This window comes from Lolium rigidum, chromosome 4, assembly GCF_022539505.1.
Source record: "Lolium rigidum isolate FL_2022 chromosome 4, APGP_CSIRO_Lrig_0.1, whole genome shotgun sequence".
NCBI classification, from domain to species: Eukaryota; Viridiplantae; Streptophyta; class Magnoliopsida; order Poales; family Poaceae; genus Lolium; species Lolium rigidum.
Genome location: NC_061511.1, coordinates 174,527,976 through 174,547,280, shown reverse-complemented (window position 1 = coordinate 174,547,280; position 19,305 = coordinate 174,527,976). Strand labels below are relative to the sequence as shown.

General features: G+C 46.4%; 1 protein-coding gene across 1 annotated transcript; it reads left to right on the top strand.

Annotated features, from left to right (window-relative positions):
• The first annotated feature begins 1,444 nt into the window (after positions 1-1,444).
• LOC124647820 (putative F-box/LRR-repeat protein At3g42770) lies at positions 1,445-3,631 on the top strand. The gene is made up of 3 exons (XM_047187687.1): positions 1,445-2,200; positions 3,082-3,237; positions 3,338-3,631. Exons 1-3 carry the CDS (start codon positions 1,445-1,447, stop codon positions 3,629-3,631), a joined length of 1,206 nt encoding a protein of 401 aa, XP_047043643.1.
• The last annotated feature ends 15,674 nt before the right edge of the window (positions 3,632-19,305 follow it).

The following is a 19,305-nucleotide window of genomic DNA, read 5'->3' as shown; positions in this document are numbered from 1 at the left end:
ATGCTAGTAGTACTATTTTAGATCTAGGAGTCACATGGATGCATAAGAAGTTACAGGGAGGAGTGGGAGATTATTCAGTACCTGCTGGGGAGAGGAGGAGAAGCAGAAGCTCCTAATCGATCTTCCTTTATGAGCAGTTATTTTCTACTATGTTAATCTGGTGTTTTTTATGTAAGAAACTGCAGCCACCAGGTGTAGGCAATGGAGTTTTTCATGTGTGGCCTCTGCAAAAGCAGCGGGGTGGGGACAGGGGCTAGAGACGTACGGAGTAGCGGTTTTGGAGGACCTGGGTGCGCGGGTGTCTTTTTTTCTTCAAGCCAATTTAGACTCCCGTGCTATGCGACCAGCGTGCCAAAATCCAGAAAGGGAAAGGTCCAGGGCACCTTTTCCGTTTCAGGTGCTTGTCTGATTCCGACAGGGGGAGCACTGCGGAGAGCAAAACAGTGCCCGCGCACTCCCTAGCCACGTCCTTGGGCGTTTATAGCACAGGCGGATGTTTTCCCGCCTAATCTGACATTTTGGCGCCAATATTTTGCTCACGCACGTCAATCATGGGAGAGAAAGACCCCCTTTCCCCATCCTCATCCAGTCGCCTTCCTGAATCCTGCCCCATCCCCGCCAATCGCCATAGCCAACGCCGCACAACCTCTATCCTATCTCTACCCTAAAAATCAGAATCCGCCGCCACCGCCATTCTCCTCGCTCCCTTCCTCACAGCAGGTGCCACGCGAGGTAATTGTCCTGCAGTTTTTCTATTCATAGCTGGGTAGGAATGTAGAATCTTGTTCTCGCTCACAAGGTAGATCTTCCCACTTGTATTCTGCGAGTCTGTCTGGTCTAGCTTCTTCTATCAGTGCACACCAATGACACTTTCTTTGTTAGCTAAGCTATTACTTCTGCTTAATCAACCACGAATTAGGCCATTACAAAGACGAGTTAGTGGCTCCTTTAACCAAACATTAGTGATACCCACGATTTCCTTCGAAAAAGATCTTAAATAATCTCATTATTGTTATTATTATTATTGAATTGACACACTAGCTACCTAAACAAGTTTGAAATGATGGAAAGAGCTAGTCAATATATTTTAACGAATAAATCACAGAAGTTATACTATAGGCAATGTCTTTCCATGGTTTGTAATCCCGGATCTGTGTTGATTAGCGGCAAAAAATTACTCGTCAAGATTTCTTGTATTCTGTTAGGTTGTTAGATAATGAAGTACTCTTGTGCTGTTCGAAAAAATGCCCTGCTTCATGATCCACACAATTTAGAGATCATTAAAATCATGAAAACAAGTAAAACCTTTATACCGAAGCAATATGCATAGTCTTGATATCAGTTCTTAGGGCCTCTGGCTTTTGTCTTGTATTAAAAGTGTGAAGTGTTGAATGTGTCTACGCATCACAGGTGTTTGTGGTAAGGAATCTGAGGTGGGGTTGCTATGAATCCAGCTGATGAGGATGCCATGGAGTTTATACGCCTTGATTCTAAAGATTTTGAGGGTTTGACGGCAAAAAAGTTTGCTCGTATGGTTAACGACCGTTTGCTCGTCCGTTCCAATGTAGACTTGCACACATTCCAACTACATTGGGATGAGTTTCCTGGCATACACGTCAGAGGCATGCGGAGATGGATGAAGTATGCAGTGAACCACAATGTTAAAGTGCTCGACGTGATACTTGATGATTATGATAAGACTCATTTGCCTCCTTGCATTTTCACCTGCCACTCACTTCAGGAGCTGAATTTACAGTGGGGAGCTCCTGGCAATGATCTCGAACATATTGGACGTGTAATACCAGATGAAATCTACCTCCCGTCTCTCAAAAAGTTGACTCTGCGTGATGTGGAATTCGAGCAGTCATCTTTGAACAAGTTCATTGCTCACAGCCCTTACCTTGAAGACATACATTTGATAGATTCATTATGCTATCTTAACCTCATAGAGTCCAAGGTGTTAAAAAAGCTGACCATTGATGGCTCCATTGATATCCCACCGTGTTTTACAATATCTGCCCCACATCTGATTAGCTTTGAGTGCATGCGTTATGAACTTAAAAATATTTCTTGGAGAGACCAGCCCACTCTAGAGAGTGCACAGATAGATGCTCGTGGGACTACGTTTGATGGTGGATGTAAGTTTACAGAAATTCTTGTGCATGCCAAGAAGCTTGCCTTATTTGGTTTAGACATAAAGGTATGTTTCCATAGAAACAAGCCAGTTGTTCTATATGTTACTGTTCTAGTTTGTTTTGCTCAAACATCAACCCTGTCAATTCTTAATGAAAACTGGATGGATAGAACTACCATATTTTGTTTGGAAAATAGTTCTGAACAAAAGGATATTTGCAAATGGATGGCAAGCAAGCTTCAGCATCATATGGACTGCTAATTTCCTTCCTTGATGCAATTGATATTTTCGAAAAACAAAAATGTATTTGACCAAGTCTTCGAGGTGATTTGAGACCAGTAGCTGTTAGTTTTCCTTCTTAAAGGTTGTCTGTGTGTTACTGAGTGTTGCTTTCCTTTACTTTGTTAAAGTGCAGTCATGTGTCTGAATCAGAAGCTGTTAGTTTTACTTCTGGAGGTTCTTTGCAAGTTATGCTTGTTGGTGTTTAATGCTAGTGTATTATGATTAGTATGACAGCCTACTATCCATGGGATCAGGATACTACTCCTTATTACTTATAGTACTGCAGATATTGTATGTTGTTCTGAACTTCAGTAAGTAATTGTTGAAGTTGCATAATATGCGTGTTTCGTGATTTAACTTGGCATATCCATCAGAATAGAGTAGTACACTAAAAAAGGCATTTGGAGTAATCTAGCTGTCAAAAGGTCTTCTGCTTGATATGGAGATGTGAAACACTTGCGGACTTGCTGTGTGTATGCTTATGGAAAAAAGATATGCATGCTAAGTTCAAGGTGCAGCTATTCTACAAGCATAGGGCTCGTTGCTACTTATTTAAAACATGATGGTTTTTTTTTTCCTGTAGATGGTTCACGTAGTGCTTGGAAATGCCAAAATATCTTTGTCCTACCGATTATTTTATAATCTGCTAACCCTCTCAATGCAAGGTTATGTTGGAAAAGGAGCTGCCAACATGTTCAGTGTTTCAGAGCCTTGTAACTCTTGAGATTGGCAAATGGTATTTGACTGAGGACTTGTTCGTTGTGCTCCGCTTCCTCCAGCTTTCACCAAGACTAGAAAAGCTCAAGTTGATTCAAAAATCGGTATGTCATACGATGCATAGAATTATTGCATTAGCTTAATAAGAGTCACTAATAGTCACCTTTTTTATATTTATTCCTTGTTTGTCTCTAGGTTCACAAGGCTGGAGAAGGAGCAGAAACAAAGAATCGGCCAGTTGATGGAATGACCTTTCAATGTCCACTCCTTGAAAGTGTCACGATACAATGCTCCGAGGGTGATGAAGGGATCGACAAGCTAGGGAACGTTCTGGTGGCAAACGGGGTCAGCCTGGACAAAATCAGTGTTACCATTCTAGTGACTAACAAGTACAGGAAGGATGAAATACATGTTACTCTCTATGAATATATCAAGAAAAGGGCCCTACAGGAGAAGATAAGTGCCAGTGAAGGACAGGTGAAGAAGGCAAGACGCTGAGCATAGTCGAGAAGATGGCAAATGAAAGTCTAGAGTGGGACAATGATTCTGAGAGTGATGGATATGACAGTCCTGAAGACTTCTAAGGAGGATTGCATTCACAGATCACAACCATCAACTATGATGATTGTGAGAGGTCTGAAGGGTGCATTACTGTCCTGTGGTGAACTCCATCTTTAGTGTTTCCTTTTGTTCTGAGACTCATGACTTCTGGATGGGAGAAACAGGTTGCACGTTTATATGCTTCAATGATTCAATCCTTTGCAGTTCTACTAGTCTAACTTATCTTTAAATATATTTCGAATTGTTTCACATCTTGTTGGCAGTTAGTATAATGTGCCAACACCCAGTCATCCCGAGCGATAATTACATTCTGTTTGGCAGTCGGTTGTTGTATTAGTGGTCTGACAGTGAGCATCTCTGGGATAAATTTCTTCATTGTGTGGCTTGGGCTACGCTTAGTTTTAGCGCACCACATGGTTTAAGCCTTTAAGGGACGCATCTTAGAACTGAAGAGTCCGTGTTGGCTGGGTTTAATGCAATGAAGCTGAAACAGTTCCAGACCACCAAGTGCTTATCAGCTCATGCACGAGCCATTAGCACCAACATAAGCTTTAGCTGGGAATTATTTCAGTTTGTCATGTCATTAATAGAATGTTACAAGAAAATGGTGAGCCGTGCAACGCAGTGCCCACACACCCCACTGGGGCACTGACCCAGTCCACTCCACTACTCAAGGATCTAGGGTAGCAAACATCTTGTCTGTCTTAAGCACTAAACTGTTAGAGCAAACATCAGAGTTCCCGTTTCAGCAAAGAATAAGTCAGAGTTCCAGACTCAAGTTTCTTATATATAGCCAAATGCGTCAAGTGGAACTTCCGAAAGAAACTCAACCACATTACTGTAGATGCTGAGCATCAAATCAGCAAAACTTGGAGAAGGAAATTTAGTGTGAACTAATCAGCATACAGTACAGGAAGAGGAACTGCGTCATTGTTGGCAAAAACTTCATAAAAATGGAGCGGTCTACCACAATGAATGATCACCGTTCTCTAATCTGGGTCAGGGCAGGCTTGGACTGAAGTGCAGCTTGTGATGAGGGTGGCGGTGACGACACCGCGTCTGCTGCAGCATGGCGGCGGGAGCTTCACGGGCCCGATTTGGGCCCGGCCGGACCAATGGCGAGGTGCTCGAGGCTATCGGTGGTGGTGGCCTACGTGCTGCATCGGTGGGGATTGTGCCCCTGCTGTCACATCCAGTCTACACACGTCTCACGGTGGAGGAGGTCCTCCACGTGGCTATGCTTCTGCCGCCCTCCAGGTCCTTTGTCTGACTCGTGTGCTTCTACTGCTACGCCCAGTCGGATACCGCCTATGGCTGTGGAGATAGTTCTCTCTCGCTTGGTTGTGATACCCCCGTCCCTTGTTTACGGCTGTCTATTCTCGGTCCAGCCGGCCTTGCATCGTTTGCCACGGTGAGACGATGATGGTGACTATAAGACTGTGGTGGCGCATGTTGGTAGGCGCAAAGTTCTAGTGGAGTCCTACAGATTGTTCGAGGATGTGTTTTTTTTGGGTTGGGAGAAATCCTTGTCGCCTCGGTTGGTTGTGATGCGGTGACGTGTGCGGGCGCCGCTACTCCTTCTTGAAGGGCGTCGGGTGTACCCCTTCCTCACTACCCTCCATGTATCGGGAGAAATCGTAGGACCAGATCCCGACGGCAGCGTCGTCATCGTCATATTCCTTCTTGTAGGTAGCATAGGAGCATGGTGGGACTTCTCCAAAGGATGCATCGGTTGCGGGTCACCATCATTTTTATCGATCTAGCGTTGTTGGCCTTAGTTTGTTTTGCTTCCTCTTGTTTCTTTCTCTTGGACGTGTTTGTGTTGTTTGTCCTAGCAGGATTCTCGCAGTTATGTGTGGTTGCTATATTAATATAGCAGGACCAAAGCTTCGTTTCAAGGAATTTGTTGAAAGGTGTTGAACAATCCTCTGGTGTAACATTCAGAATTCAGAACCAATGGTCAAAATGTAATATCCTGCCCTCATAGAATAGTTTGTGTTGTGTCACAACAACCGGTGATATACCTCTTGCTGCATAACCAATTCAACATAGCTCTTCCATATGGTTATTAAGGTCCAAACTAAAAAAAACTTTCACTGATGCTTTCATAGGAAACGCACGTCATCGCGTGCCTCATATATGTGCCGACAACGCCCAAACGAACCCGATAGTTGGGGCCACATGTTAGTGTTCAATTCCCACCTCCTCTCTCTCTCTCTCTCTCTCTCTCTCTCTCTCTCTCTCTCTCTCTCTCTCTCTCTCTCTCTCATTTTCCTCACCAACCACACCACTCGTCTTCCTCGCATACGTCCCGACCGTCATCGCGTGGTAGTCACGGACGCTCCATCCAGTCGCCTGCACGGCGGCACGCTCGACGTATCCCACTGATGTCGCCAGCCTGCTGCCCTCGAGGTTGCCTCCTTCCTCGAGGCGGCGTGATTTCGTGTGCGGTCCAACTTCCCCACCGGATTTCGGGCGTGGCTCGGCCTTCCTCGACAAAGGACCCTTCCTCCCCAACGGTGGTGACGACTGGCGTGAAGATCTGGACAGGTCGAGGATGGTGTTCTCGCTGACAATGCCGCGGCGGCCGCTAAAGGCGGGTGAGATGGACGTGTTCGCCATCCGTGCCAACGCTGGTGTTCTGCAAGGCACACACTCGCTCTCGGTGGCTATGTGGCGGCGGCTACAGGCGGATTATGTTGGCGCGTATTAGCCACGGATGACGCTGTCATTCTCTTCTTCTTTTTTCTATATTAGGAGTTGATTTGGAGATAAACTGTGTGAGTATTTGAAAAAATTTAGCCGACATGTATGGCTGACGACCCTAATACTTTACCAGCATGTGTGCTGCCGGGCTAGCACACGAGGATCAACGGTAAAGACGCTCCCAGAAATTTGAGACATGTTCGCTCATTCCCCCCCCCCCCCCCTCTCCTCTCTCAGCTAGCTACAGTACCTGAACCCTTCTTTCTTCTCGCCGGGCCGCTCCTCCTCCCTCTCCGCCGGGCTAGCCGGCTGGAGTTGGAGAGGAGATGGCGCCGGAGTGTATAGCAGTAGTAGTAGGTTTAGATCTTGGTCCCTAGTGGCGTATGGCGTGCATTTCGGGAGTGAGGTGGCGGATCCCATCGGCTGGATCTGGCGCCGCGTTGTCTTCCTCTCGACCTCATGGAGCTCCGGCGGTCGGAGACAGGGGTGTGGCGGCGGGGGGAGATGAAGATCTCCATAAATAAAGCCGTCTCTCGCGGATCTGGTAGCTACCGATACAGCGGTGACCTCCTCCTCTCTGCTCATCATGGCGGTGAGGGAAAAGAGGTTTGGTCACCTGCTCGTCGCCGGCTACCGCGTTTGCAGCAAGGAAGCTCGTTGGCTTCTTCTCGGAGGCTTCACACGGCGCCACTGTCGCCGTATCTTCTGGCTGGAAGGCAGCCCCTCCATCGGAGGTTTACCACGGCGCCACTGTCGCCGTTCTCCATGGCCGAAAGGCGGCCCCTCCATCCTCGTGTGACGGCGACTGCCCGTCCTCAAGGCATCAACAACCTCCGTCAAGCGCTCATGCCGATTCGGAGGCTCTACTGCTTCGTCGGAGTTAACTCCCACCTCTGCGCCCCAAGTGGTCTCGTCCCCGGCGGCGTAGAGGCTGACTCCGGCGAGCTCTGTCGCGGTGAAGAAGGAGTTGGACCTGATCGCGTTTCTGTGTTTTATTTGAGGGTCCTCAGTGTAATTTGCAAGGGCTAGGTTGTAATTTTCTTGTTTTTCCTCGGGCCTGTTTGTAAAATGTACTCCACCGCATATGAAATGAAGCCCTAGGTCCTTCGGGACCTTTTCCTGTTAAAAAAAAAAAACAGAAATTTGAGACATGTATCATGTGCAGTCGAGCACTCCGGACATGCATGATAGACGAGGTGACCGTGCATGATAGACGAGGTGACCGTCAGTGGTGACCCCTTAAACAGATAACATTTTTTTTCTTTTTTGAGAAACACGGTACAAACGCAGACGCTCACATACACGCGTATACACTCACCCCTATGAACGCACACACGCGCACCCTACCCCTATGAGCACCTCCGAAAGACTGAATGAATATTCCGCCTTTATGAAACACACGAGATGTCAAACCCGGGTTTGAACTCGCAGTGGGTGCAGGTACAACCGTACAACCACCCTCCTAACCACCCAACTTCAGGTTGGTTCTCGGATAACATGTACTCCCTTCAGTACACTAATGTAAGATGTTTTAGATCTTTAAAATAGATTAAATACAAACAAAATTAAGCGAACCTACACACTAAAAATAGATTAGATACGAACAAAAGTGAGTGAAGCTATAATAAGATGACTAAAACATCATGCATTTATGTACGTACGGAGGGAGTATATTGCTGTCGGTGGTTAGCTAGTCTACCGTGTTGTTGGAATAAGAGCTGGTTCTCCATTGTGTTTTATCCCCTTGTGATCTGCATCTGTCTGCAAATTCCCAACAGAACGTGCATGTGCACAGCATCAAACGTACGCCACCGGAGACTAGATATACAGTATCATAATTCTGCAAAATGGATAAGACGCCTGATCCAAAATCGATCCAGGGCGCGCAGCATCGATTCGATCGATGCACATGCAGGTTACTCTCTTTTCAAAAAATATAACCCATCGAGCAGCCTAACTAGAGGAGGACGCTCGATCGATCTCCTTTGCATAGTTGCATGCATGGGATTAACCCAAAAGAGGAAGCAAGTACTCGATGGAATCCAATCCTTCACGTGAGGCATGTGGGAAGCAAGTTACGGCCATGCTTCCTTGCCTGCGTGCAGGCTGCTGATGCTGCTGCCCTGCAGCCTGCAGGCTACGTATCTAGCAACTACGCCCCAACTAGGTTGGCTGAAAAGCTTGCTGCTGTATCGATCCATTTGTGGACATTTCTCCCTATATGCGTTCAAACCATGGTACTATGCACGTTTGTTTTGTATTATTCCTCCCTACGCTTTCGGAACATGGTACTCCTATATGTTTGGGCGTGTGTGGTAGGTTGTACGTGTTCCTGGAAGACGACATGTATGATTGCCTAGGGCTTGATTCCAACAATGGGATTTCTCGTATTCCTCGTATTCGGCGGGCCAAAGTTTGATTATTTGAAAACCCAGCTCGTATCGAAATATTGCACAACACGATGTTTAAAGCAGGCCAAAATTTGTTCTGAGAGGAACGGCTGATTCAACCTTTTTCTAGGGACAGCCCTGCCGAGCGCCGCGCGCTTATTGTTTTATACCCATTGGGAAGCGCGGGAGATGAGGCGTACCCGTTTACTCTGCACTCCACTCCCCTCACCGCCCAACCGGCACTCTCACCTCAATCGGTTTCTCCATGGCCACCGCTCCCCCTCCTCCCCCTCCGCCCGACGGCCGCCCCCAACATCAGGAAGATGTCCGCTCAAAAAGTGTGGGTGGCGCGTCCGCTCAACGTGCTAGCGACCGACAGAAGCAACCTCGCAGCCGTACCAGAGGCCTCGTCCCCTATATGTTCAAGGCCACGCTCGAAGAGGGCGGCAATGACGGCGGCCACCTCTAACGGATTTGGCCGGGGGATTGTCATCGACGCCGGTCCGTGGACGAGATAGCGTCACGGTGGGCAAGGCACTTGCGTTCGCAGGTCCTACCCTCGCCGATTTGGCTGGGGTTTTTTTCAACCCCTCCGACAGCCGCAACGAACGGACCCTCGTCTTCTTCCCGAGCTTCGTTCGGTGGCCCGGAGTCTCGGAGCGTTCCTCCGCCAACGAGAGCGACCGATTTCTCAAAGGTACGCCCACAATCTTGTATATTTAGGTAGCGGTTACGGTTTGGTCGAAATTGGTAACCTTCGTTGAGTGTGCTATGTCCGGCGGCCGACGATACGACGTTAGGGCTAAAATTCATGCGCTACTAGGGTAGCTTATCGAGGTGCTGCATGCGCATTGTAGATTTCCCAATTTGCGCAGTGCATTGGTCGGGGTGTGAAATTATTGCACACCCTAATTTGGGAAATTGGGACAAAACTTGCAATGTTCTGGACAATGCTACTGTAGATTTGGGTAATGTTGTGACAAGATTGAGCAAGACAATGCCAAAGCTGTTGATCATGCTTTGGATGATGATCAACACATTGAAAGTGCCAAATTTGTTCATCATGGTGTTGATCATGCTCTGGATGATAATCAACACACTGATAGTGCCAAAGTTGTTGATGATGGTTTTGGTCATGCTATGGATGATGATCAACACATTAACAGTGCCAAACATTAACAGTGCCAAACATTAACAGTGCCAAAGCTCTTGATCATGCTATGGATCAAGATCAGGACATTGACAGCTTGAAGTCCTTGATCATGCCACTTACACGAACTTGCTCATCTGATTAGGTCGTCAAGCTAGAGTGTGATAGGGTGGGCAAGGGGTGGTTCCCTCCACCCGGCTACCAGGGCAATATTGCCCTGAACCGCTGGACGAGCGCTCTGAAGCCGGAGGTGCCAGGCAGGGTGGAGGCTCTATTGATCCCACGTCCCACCGTGGGCTGCCAGCCTAAGCTGGGGCACTTCACCAGATCGTGATGCCGCGGAGGTTCTACGTGCAGCTCAGCACGGACGACCTCCACATGCTCGTCGTGCCGCCATGATTCCAGGATGCGCTTCGGGAGTGGATCAAGATCCCACTACCACGCAGTGTGCCCTTGTCTGGTGCTGCTTCTGCGGCGAGTGGGTGCAAGTCACCTACCATGGTGGCCAGATGGTCTTCGGCAGGAACTGGGCGCAGACGGTCTACAAGTACAATCTCCATTACGGCGACATCGTCGAGTTCAAGCTCCAAACCTTCGTCTTGAAGATGATAATCTACAAGGCCGACTGCTCCACTGCCAGGATCTACACCTGCCCTGATCACGGCTAGGCGGCGGCGACCCTCCTTTTATCTGTATGTTTGTTAATTATATCCATATGTAGTTGTAGTGGTACTTCTGAACCTATGCGTACAAGACAACGACTTAGTGTTTGATCAAGGGTTCTACGGGCTTGTATCGTCCTAGAACATCCTTGCTTTTGATCAGGGCGTGTTTGTCATGTGTTGGTAAACCTCTTAACTTGCCTCTTGATCATCTAGTTCATGATGGAGCTAGACCTTGTATCTGTTGTACATCTTTCCAGCCTCTTTCATCTCTCAAAGACTCGCATAGTAGAATCATTTTGTACCTTACGAGAGTGGTATTAGTAGTGATCAATGGCGTACCTCGCAGAAAATCGTTGGAGGGGCGTAGCTATAAAATAACATGAAAATTTTCTTTAAAACGAGAAAAATAAGGTAGACTTTATAGTATTTTCAGAAACTTATATAATTAGATTAATTTATCCACAAACTACGTTTCTAGCAGCAATATATGCGTAAACTACTCCAAAATATCAATATCCAAATGACTACGCAAAAGATTTGATTGAGCATCAGTGGGCATTGGCTGGCCATGAGGACATCGCGTAGTCATCAATATCACATCATTTTCATGCATACTTTGAAATATTTGGATGTATCAAATAAGTATTTTGAATCTATTTATTTTGCTGTTTGAACACTCACATTCGTGTTCGCGGGCCAAATGTGTCGGCCCGCTGGGAGCACCCCCAGACGCAAACGGACACGCCGTAAAAAAACGATCATTTTCGTGTTCGTGGGCCAATGCAAACAGACACGCGCGACCACTTTAAACGTTCGATTGTGTCGCCCCGTTGAAGATACCTTGAGGAACTGCTCATGGAGAACTCTCTGTCTCGATCGCTCAACAGGCTAACATTTCATATTCTGTCTCTCCATATATAGCTGAGGAACTTCGCTAGCTTTCTCCCCATTACTAACAGGAAGCAAAAAGATAACGAAAAAAACGGAACACTACAAGATCGGTTTTCTCTCGACTACATTGACTACACATTGCTTTGTCATCTAGCGTGGTCACACGAGCCCACAATCATGCTTGAGATTTAGCGGATGACCAAAATAAACATTGCATGTGGGGGGCTTCGCTGGAGCCTGGAGGTCTAGACCAGATATAAAGCAAGAAGAGAACTCGCGTGTCTGTCTCGGTCGTTCAACGGGCTAACACTGCATATTCTTTTGATGGACTGATGGACAGCGGGGCTGGAGTAGTAGGGATACTAGTAAATTTGCAATTTAGCTGGGGGGCATGGCCCGGTTTGGTTTCCATGAAGATCCGTCTGTGGTAGTGATGGTTGGTTAATTAATGTTGGTAATCCATAGTATGGTTCTCCCTAGGATCAACAACGTACTTGTGGAGGCATGACGTGTCGATGTAGTCAGAGCCCCCTCCGATCTTGTTGTCCCATGCCGAAAGTTTCGAGGTGTCGTATTCAACCGTGTCTTGCACGTAGGAAGCATAACCGTCGTGACCACCGTCGGTGGCAACCGAATGGTGGTATTTCAGTGCGCCATTGTGGTAGGCTCTTGTGCCCGGCTTCGTGAACAACGACGTTGGGCTAGTTGTGGTAAGCCACCGACAGTGATTAGATGAAAGGTACATCACCATGTGAATAAAAGTTGAGACTAAAACTAAGCTATATGCAACTAAACAGTTGCGAGCTTGCGTCTCCAATGGGCCAAAAAAGATTTCACGGTCTAACAAACAAAGTCTACAAAGTCACGTTTCAGACGAGGGATGCCCCTCAGGAGCCCGAAAATGGGTCCAACCTACCAAACATGGCTTTTGTGTTTTTCTACAGATTTGGTGGAGATTCGTCGATAGTTTTCCTTTCCATGGTCTACTTCTTTTTATGGTTTCAGCTGATTTCTTTTGCCTCTAGAATTGATTGATTTCCTAGAGAAATCTATTTTCTCGCAGCAGTTGCATTTTTAATCTGCAACGATTGCACATAAGTGTGCAAAGAATATCTATGTACAGTAATGTGCAATTATTATGTTATCTGTTCTCATTTTTACTTCTTTTTTTGAGTTTTCAAGGTTTTTTTGGTACGTTGCATGAAGGTGGCAACATATGAAAAAACCTTTTTTTTCCTCACAGGAACACCTGCTTTTCTCTCCTTTTGAGGTATCCTAAAGTTATATAAAAAAAAACACCCCCCCCCCCCCCCCCCCCCCCCCATTGCAAAACAAAGCTCGGTAATTTAACATAAATTTTATACTAAATTATTATTAAATCATCAACGCTATTATAGATCAGAGGAAGTAACAAGAATGAGTGTAGCATACAAATATTTTGTGAATACTTAAATTTTGCACAAAAATATTCTGCCACTGTTTTTTTATCAATGCATGCATGCACAACTGACCAGACTCTCATCAATGCATCCGTGCATGCTCAACTGAACAGACCCGTCATTTTTCTGGTTCCTTGGTCTCAAAGGAAGAAGGCACAGAAGCGTAGCTACGGTGGGAGTATAGAGTATTGCAACAGCTACCTAGCTCCTACGTAGGTAGGTTGGCGGAATACACTGACCACGCTACAGAGCCCGCTTCCGTTCAAGCGTGGCATCATCGTCACGAGACCAGCCAGTGTAGCTAGCTGCAGCAGTGAACATCTCTCCGCAACTTGATGCTTGCAGTTAATCCCATGCATGCCACTACAGCAAGCAGGCAACAAACAGCAGTCATTTATAATTTCTCTAGAGTAGCTACCTAGGTTGCAAGTTGTACAACAGTATCACTAGCTAGCTCGTACTAGAGCCAAATTTGCATGTATCTAGAGGAAAAAGACTATATACAACCATCCCAATATGTTGTGCATAGAGGGCCTGTACACATGTTTCTTATTATTCCGTTTCATAAAATAAGGCTTATATTTGATCCAGTATCTTACTAAGTTTGATATACAAGAAAACATCAAAAAATATTTTTAATAAATTTACTATGAATAGATTTATGATGGATCTATTGTTGTTGATTTTGTGGAACAAAGGGAAAAAGCTATCAACACCTGTACTCGAATGGGGCCTCACGGAGGTTAAGCAGTTGCCGGCAACCAAAACCAGCATGAAGAGGGCCATCTTGGCCAAAGATTTCAGCTCTTCAACAGCCGCTGAGATGATGCCCCAAAATTCTGTTCTTGAACTCCGAAGCAACCATAGAACAACAGTAGCCCTGCCCTCTCTATTCCCAATCACAAAGGGAAAAAACTATCAACACCTGCGCTCAAGGACTAGAGAAAAAGTAGAGAAAGCCGGTATGCTAGAGCAGCAGAGGCACGCCAGCACCACTTCAGATAAATCGACCCACCATCAAACCCGGAAAAATATCTAGTGATACCACACCTTAAATGATACCATGATACCACTCTTCAAAATTTGAATTGTAAGTGTCAAAAAATTTGAAAACAAATTTGTGGCTGTTCACAAGATGGAATGAGTCCGATCTGACTGCCGCCTAGGAAAAATTTAATGCGTGAAGAAGGAGAGTCGAATTTTGCAAACATCTTGACGTTCAGAGACGTGACAATATGTGATAACTATACTGTCTATAGTGGAGACAGTATAGTTTTTAGTAACTTTTTATACATATCCTACATGCTAGCATTGATAATTGTTGCACTCTTTTTGAACACATGTTCGTGGCTGTGATGATTCCTAAAAATTCTTCAGAATAGAGTATTGTCATGTTATTACATGACTAGTTGTATGTACACAATGAATTTGTATAAAGACACGCTATGTTGTAGTTTGGAAATTGTTGGAAATTAGCTAATTCTAGCCATGTCATTGTTATTTCATTTGAACTCTCGATCACCGCCGTCTTTTTAAACTATCCAAAAATTCCCAATCGCAACCGGGCGAAAACCTTGCACTTCACCTCGCCCCGCCTCTCTCGCTTGGATGCACACTTGCACAAGCTAGAAGTGGTGGCGCCTCATCGACAAGCCACATGCGGCGGCATTGCCATGGGATATGAAGACATGGGCGATGTTTGGCGAAATAGTCGCATGCCACTGCATTTCCCCCGATTCCAGGAGCTCACCACGTCCCAATTCGATCTCCTCACTAGTATAAAAAGGGGCTTCCATCCCAACCCATTAGTCCCCAAAGATTTTGGCCCGGGACTAATGGGATCTTTAGTCCCAGTTCGGCAGGGGAACCGGGACTAAAGCTCTGGGACCAACGGGACGGCCGGACCTTTAGTCCCGGTTGGTCTGGCCAACCGCGACTAAAGGTGCTCAGGTCTGGCCCGAGAACTTTTAGTCGTGGTTGGCCAAACCAACCGGGACTAAATGCCCAACACTATAAATACTGCTTGCAGCACACTTTGCTTGTGTGTGAGCCACTTGCTGTTTCACTTCTATTCACAAGGGGTGGTGGGTTTGACTTTTATCCTCTTATGCACAAGAGGTGTTCGATGAAATGCCCGAGAGCATGATGCCACTTGTGTTCACATAAAATAAACATGATATGAAGTGTCCGAGCCACACTTAAGCTTTCTCATTTATTTTTCCTACTGGATCGCGGTTAGCAACTTGAACCTTTCATGTGTCATTGATAAATATGCATGTGTAGTTCATAGTTTAATTTCTATTATTTCTAGCTAGTTAGTTTAACAAATGCATGATGGTTAATTATATACTTTATATAATAATAATACAGATGAATCAGCAATTGATGTACGGTAACCAACTCTGTGACGAGTTCATTACATGCGAAACGTGCTACTCTGGTACAAGGATTTCATAAAAAAATAAGGTCGGCAAAGAATATATTTATGCGGAATTTAGAGACGAGCATCACTTCAAATATTACTTTATACTTTATACAAGTTCATATGAGTGAATTGTTCCAGTTGTTCAATCTGCGCGAGCTTGATAAATCTCTTCCGAGTTGCTACGTTCTGTAAGTGATTTATTTCTATAATTAAATCTCTACCTCATCTCGTTCATTGCCTGCACTATATTATCCTAACTATATTCTTGTGTACGCTATATGCAGAATGAAGCTTGGGGAATGCAAAAAAAAATATCCATGATGTTGGGTTCATTGACCCACATATCATTAATGGACATGTGTTACAAAATCACCCCCAAGACGTGGAGAGTGACCTATACATGTTTCTAAAAAAACAGGAACTCAAAAGTGACATTCTATTTCCTTACCATTTTGGGTGAGTGTTTGAGTCTTGTACACATTCTTTTTCGGTTACTCCATGTTATGTGTAATCGATGAGTTATGCATGACCGTGCATGTAACGTGTCCGCAGGTTTCACTGGATTCTTCTCATAATTAAATTTGACCACTCCAGAGTTGAAATCATGGACTCTCTGAATATGGACCCAAAGCATTGGTCCGGCATAAGAGCAATGTTGCAAAAGTAATTATGTTCAATCATTTGCGCACTATATCGGTCTCTTTCGTTCATTTGATGATACCAAGTAATTAATAACTCCCTTGCTCATTTTCTTTGCCCTTCAAGGTTTGGAAACAGTTCATAAAGAATGTAACCGGTGAATTCAAAGAGTTGCTAACATTTAGAAGGTTAGCTAACGTTCCAAGTCAGCCAAAGAGGACCATTCTATGTGGATACTATGTTTGTGAGTTCATCCGGACACACACCTCTGAGCGGAGGGCTGTGGATATCAACTTGCGGATGAGTGACTTGCGAGAGAAGCTTAATCGAGAAGCTCGCTTCCGACCAATTCAAGAGGAATTAGCAGGATTTCTGATGAGGGGCGTCCTCGATCCTCATGGACAACACTATTACGAGGACGAATAACTTCTAATACCGTAAATTTAATTATGGTTGTATATGGAAACTTGTTTGAAATTGTATATATAGTCACAAGAGATTGAATATGATGGTTGTATAACGATGAAGAACTTCTAATCCTCTTGAAGTCTTCGTGTTTGAAATTTCAAACTTGTTTGAAATTGTATATATATTCATATGCATCAACGTGTAACGTGTATATAATAGCGTAGAATATGTGTACTGAAACCTCTTTAAAATTAAAATAAAATATAAAAGAATTGGAAACACAACAAAATAAAACCAGATTTAGGGTTTAAACCCTAAACCTGCAGAGCCCATTAGTCCCGGTTAGTCGGACCAACCGGAACTAAAGGTACTCCGCCCCGACGCGCGTCTGCAGCCCACGTGGATGGTCTTTTAGTCCCGGTTCGTAAGCAACCGGGACTAGGGGGCTTTAGTCTCGATTATTTAGTCCCGGTTGCACATCCGGGACTAAAGCCCCTTATGAACCGGGACTAAAGACCATTTTTCTACTAGTGCCTCCTGATTCTCGTGGGATCCTTCACGGACAGCGGCGAGAGCTCAATCTTGGGCTACTCTGGCATTAGTGCATTACCATGTCTACTTGCAGACCATCTGTGAGAGGCCGAGCGAGTGCGTCTAGCCTCTCAAAAGCTCGAACCGCTCACGCGGCATCACCCGACCTCCTCCCACATCTAGGGTAGTCGACGTGACCGAGCCCATGACACCTCATGCAACGGGGAGAAGAAAATCCTAACGATGTGGGACACCGGATATGAAGGACAAGCTCACCACATCGCCCACACCATCCACACCCTAAGGCCTCGTCTCCGCCGTCGGTGATGTCGCGGCCAGCCTTGTCATCTTCGTCAGCGGTGAAGTCCATATTATGCTTATAGTTGTTCGAGAATTTTTTAGTTGCCTTGCAGTGTGCCTAGGTTTCGAAAAATTTCTGGTCCACCACTCAGTATATAGAGTACCGTTTTATAACCAAATGATAAAAGCCGATAGTCATTCGGGAAATTCAATTCGGCTCCCAGGTGCGTATGCTCCCTCTACCAACAAAACATATTTTGAAGTGTGGAAAAATTTTGACAAAAAATTCTACATGTACATCTCCATAATATATGTGTATGCATCAAGTTTCACGAAAAAATAATATTTTTTGTGGCCTATATAAAAAAGAGAAAACTTATCCTGTGAAAAGCATTGTTTTCAGCACTGAATTTTGTCTTTTTTACACACATCACATGATAAGTTCATTTTTTATGAAACGACTTTGTGAGCGCGTAGCACATGAAGATGTACGTGGGAATTTTTTGTTTCAATTTTTTTGAAATTTAAAATATGTGTAAGATGCATTTCAAAAATATAGGGAGCATATGCTCCCATGTTCTAAAACATCACTCCCAGAGGTAGATGCATTTCAAAATATAGGAAGCATATGTATGCTAGTTTGAAAGTTGACAAGTAGTACTACGTATATTCATACTACTAGTATTACTTTTTTTTGCGGGTATACTACTACTTGATGTGACGACCCACGCAACTGTGGACGGCTGGGCCCAACGGCTTTGTTGGTAACGAAGGAATGGATTGTTTCGAGTTATGTGAATGGTTTCCGTGGACCTAGCAAAAAGCTCACAGAGGTGCTGATGCGACAGAAGCATCGGGAACTAGCAAAAGATGTGTGTAGTTGACGAAGAAAAAGGACAGACGTAGGGATAGAAACGTTCAGGGTAGCCGCGTTGCATGCAACAGCACACTCCTACTTGCATACTTTTGCACACAGACTTGGTCGCTCTTCTCTATTGTATGTAATTGAATTTTCTAACAGGGATGTCTCCCGTAATATATCCACCTAGTACTTTGGTCTTTGGAGGAAACAACTTGGTTTCTCTCCGAAGACTTTTAACAAGGACGTTTATGGAGCGTCAAACCAAAAGGGTCCATTGTGAAAACAGGCGTCTCTCTCCCTCGCGTCGCCCCTCCAGGCGACGGGGGGGGGGACCCTAGACCGCGCCACCGCCGCCTCCCCCCTCCCTCTCCTCTCCCCTCGTCGCCCCGGAGGCGGCCGCCGACAAGGCCGTGCGACGCCGGTGATGGGGGTGGCGGGGATCTCTCTCCTCCGCCCCCCACCCCCCCGTGCGATGCTGTAGGGAGGAAGACGGCAGCGCGGGGGTGGCCTCCGCCGCTGGTGAGGTCGGCCCGATTCCCTCCGTCCCCCTCTCCGGCGCGGCCTCGCCGGCGCTGGGAAGTGGTAGCCGGGGGATTGGTGCCCTCCGACGACCGGGTTGGGGCCAGGATTCCAGGGCGGCGGCCTTGGGCGCAGGGTGGGGCACCGCCGGCCTGGCGGCGGGCGGCGCGTGCCGATGCTGCGGTCGGCTCTCTTCGGCCGTGCAGGCGGTGAAGGGGGCGGCGGGTGTGGGCATGGTACGGAGGTCGCCCCGATGGGCCTCTGGTATCAGATCTGAAGACGGAGGCTCCTCCTCCCTGCGGTGCTCGTCGCAACTCCCTGGTCTCGGACTCCTCCGGTGGCTGGGGGTGTGGTTGGTGTGGGCTCTGGACCGGGGGAAACCCTTGGCCGACGGTGGCGGCCGCGGCATCGACGACGCTGACGGCGCCGTTCTCCTTCTTGAAGGCGACATCGAGGTGATATCCCCTCCCTCCCTGCCCTATTTATCTCGGGTGAAAGCCTAAAGCTTTGGTTTGGATGGTGGCGGCGCCCGGGTGGTGCCGTTCCCTCGTTGGAGGCGCCGTTTTGAGATAGTGGGTTTGGGTGGATGAGCCCGACGGTGGTTGGTATGCATCGTCTTCACCTTCTCCTGGCATCTTGGTCCGGTTTAGTGGTTTGTGCTGCGGGTGGCGATGTTGTTCGTGGGT

Bases quoted from the DNA above. Each gene is read 5' to 3' on its own strand.
- LOC124647820 (XM_047187687.1), top strand. From the start codon at position 1,445: ATGAATCCAGCTGATGAGGATGCCATGGAGTTTATACGCCTTGATTCT. The intron at 2,201-3,081 runs GTATGTTTCCAT...TCTCAATGCAAG, and splicing joins TATTTGGTTTAGACATAAAG to GTTATGTTGGAAAAGGAGCT. The intron at 3,238-3,337 runs GTATGTCATACG...TAGGTTCACAAG, and splicing joins TCAAGTTGATTCAAAAATCG to GCTGGAGAAGGAGCAGAAAC.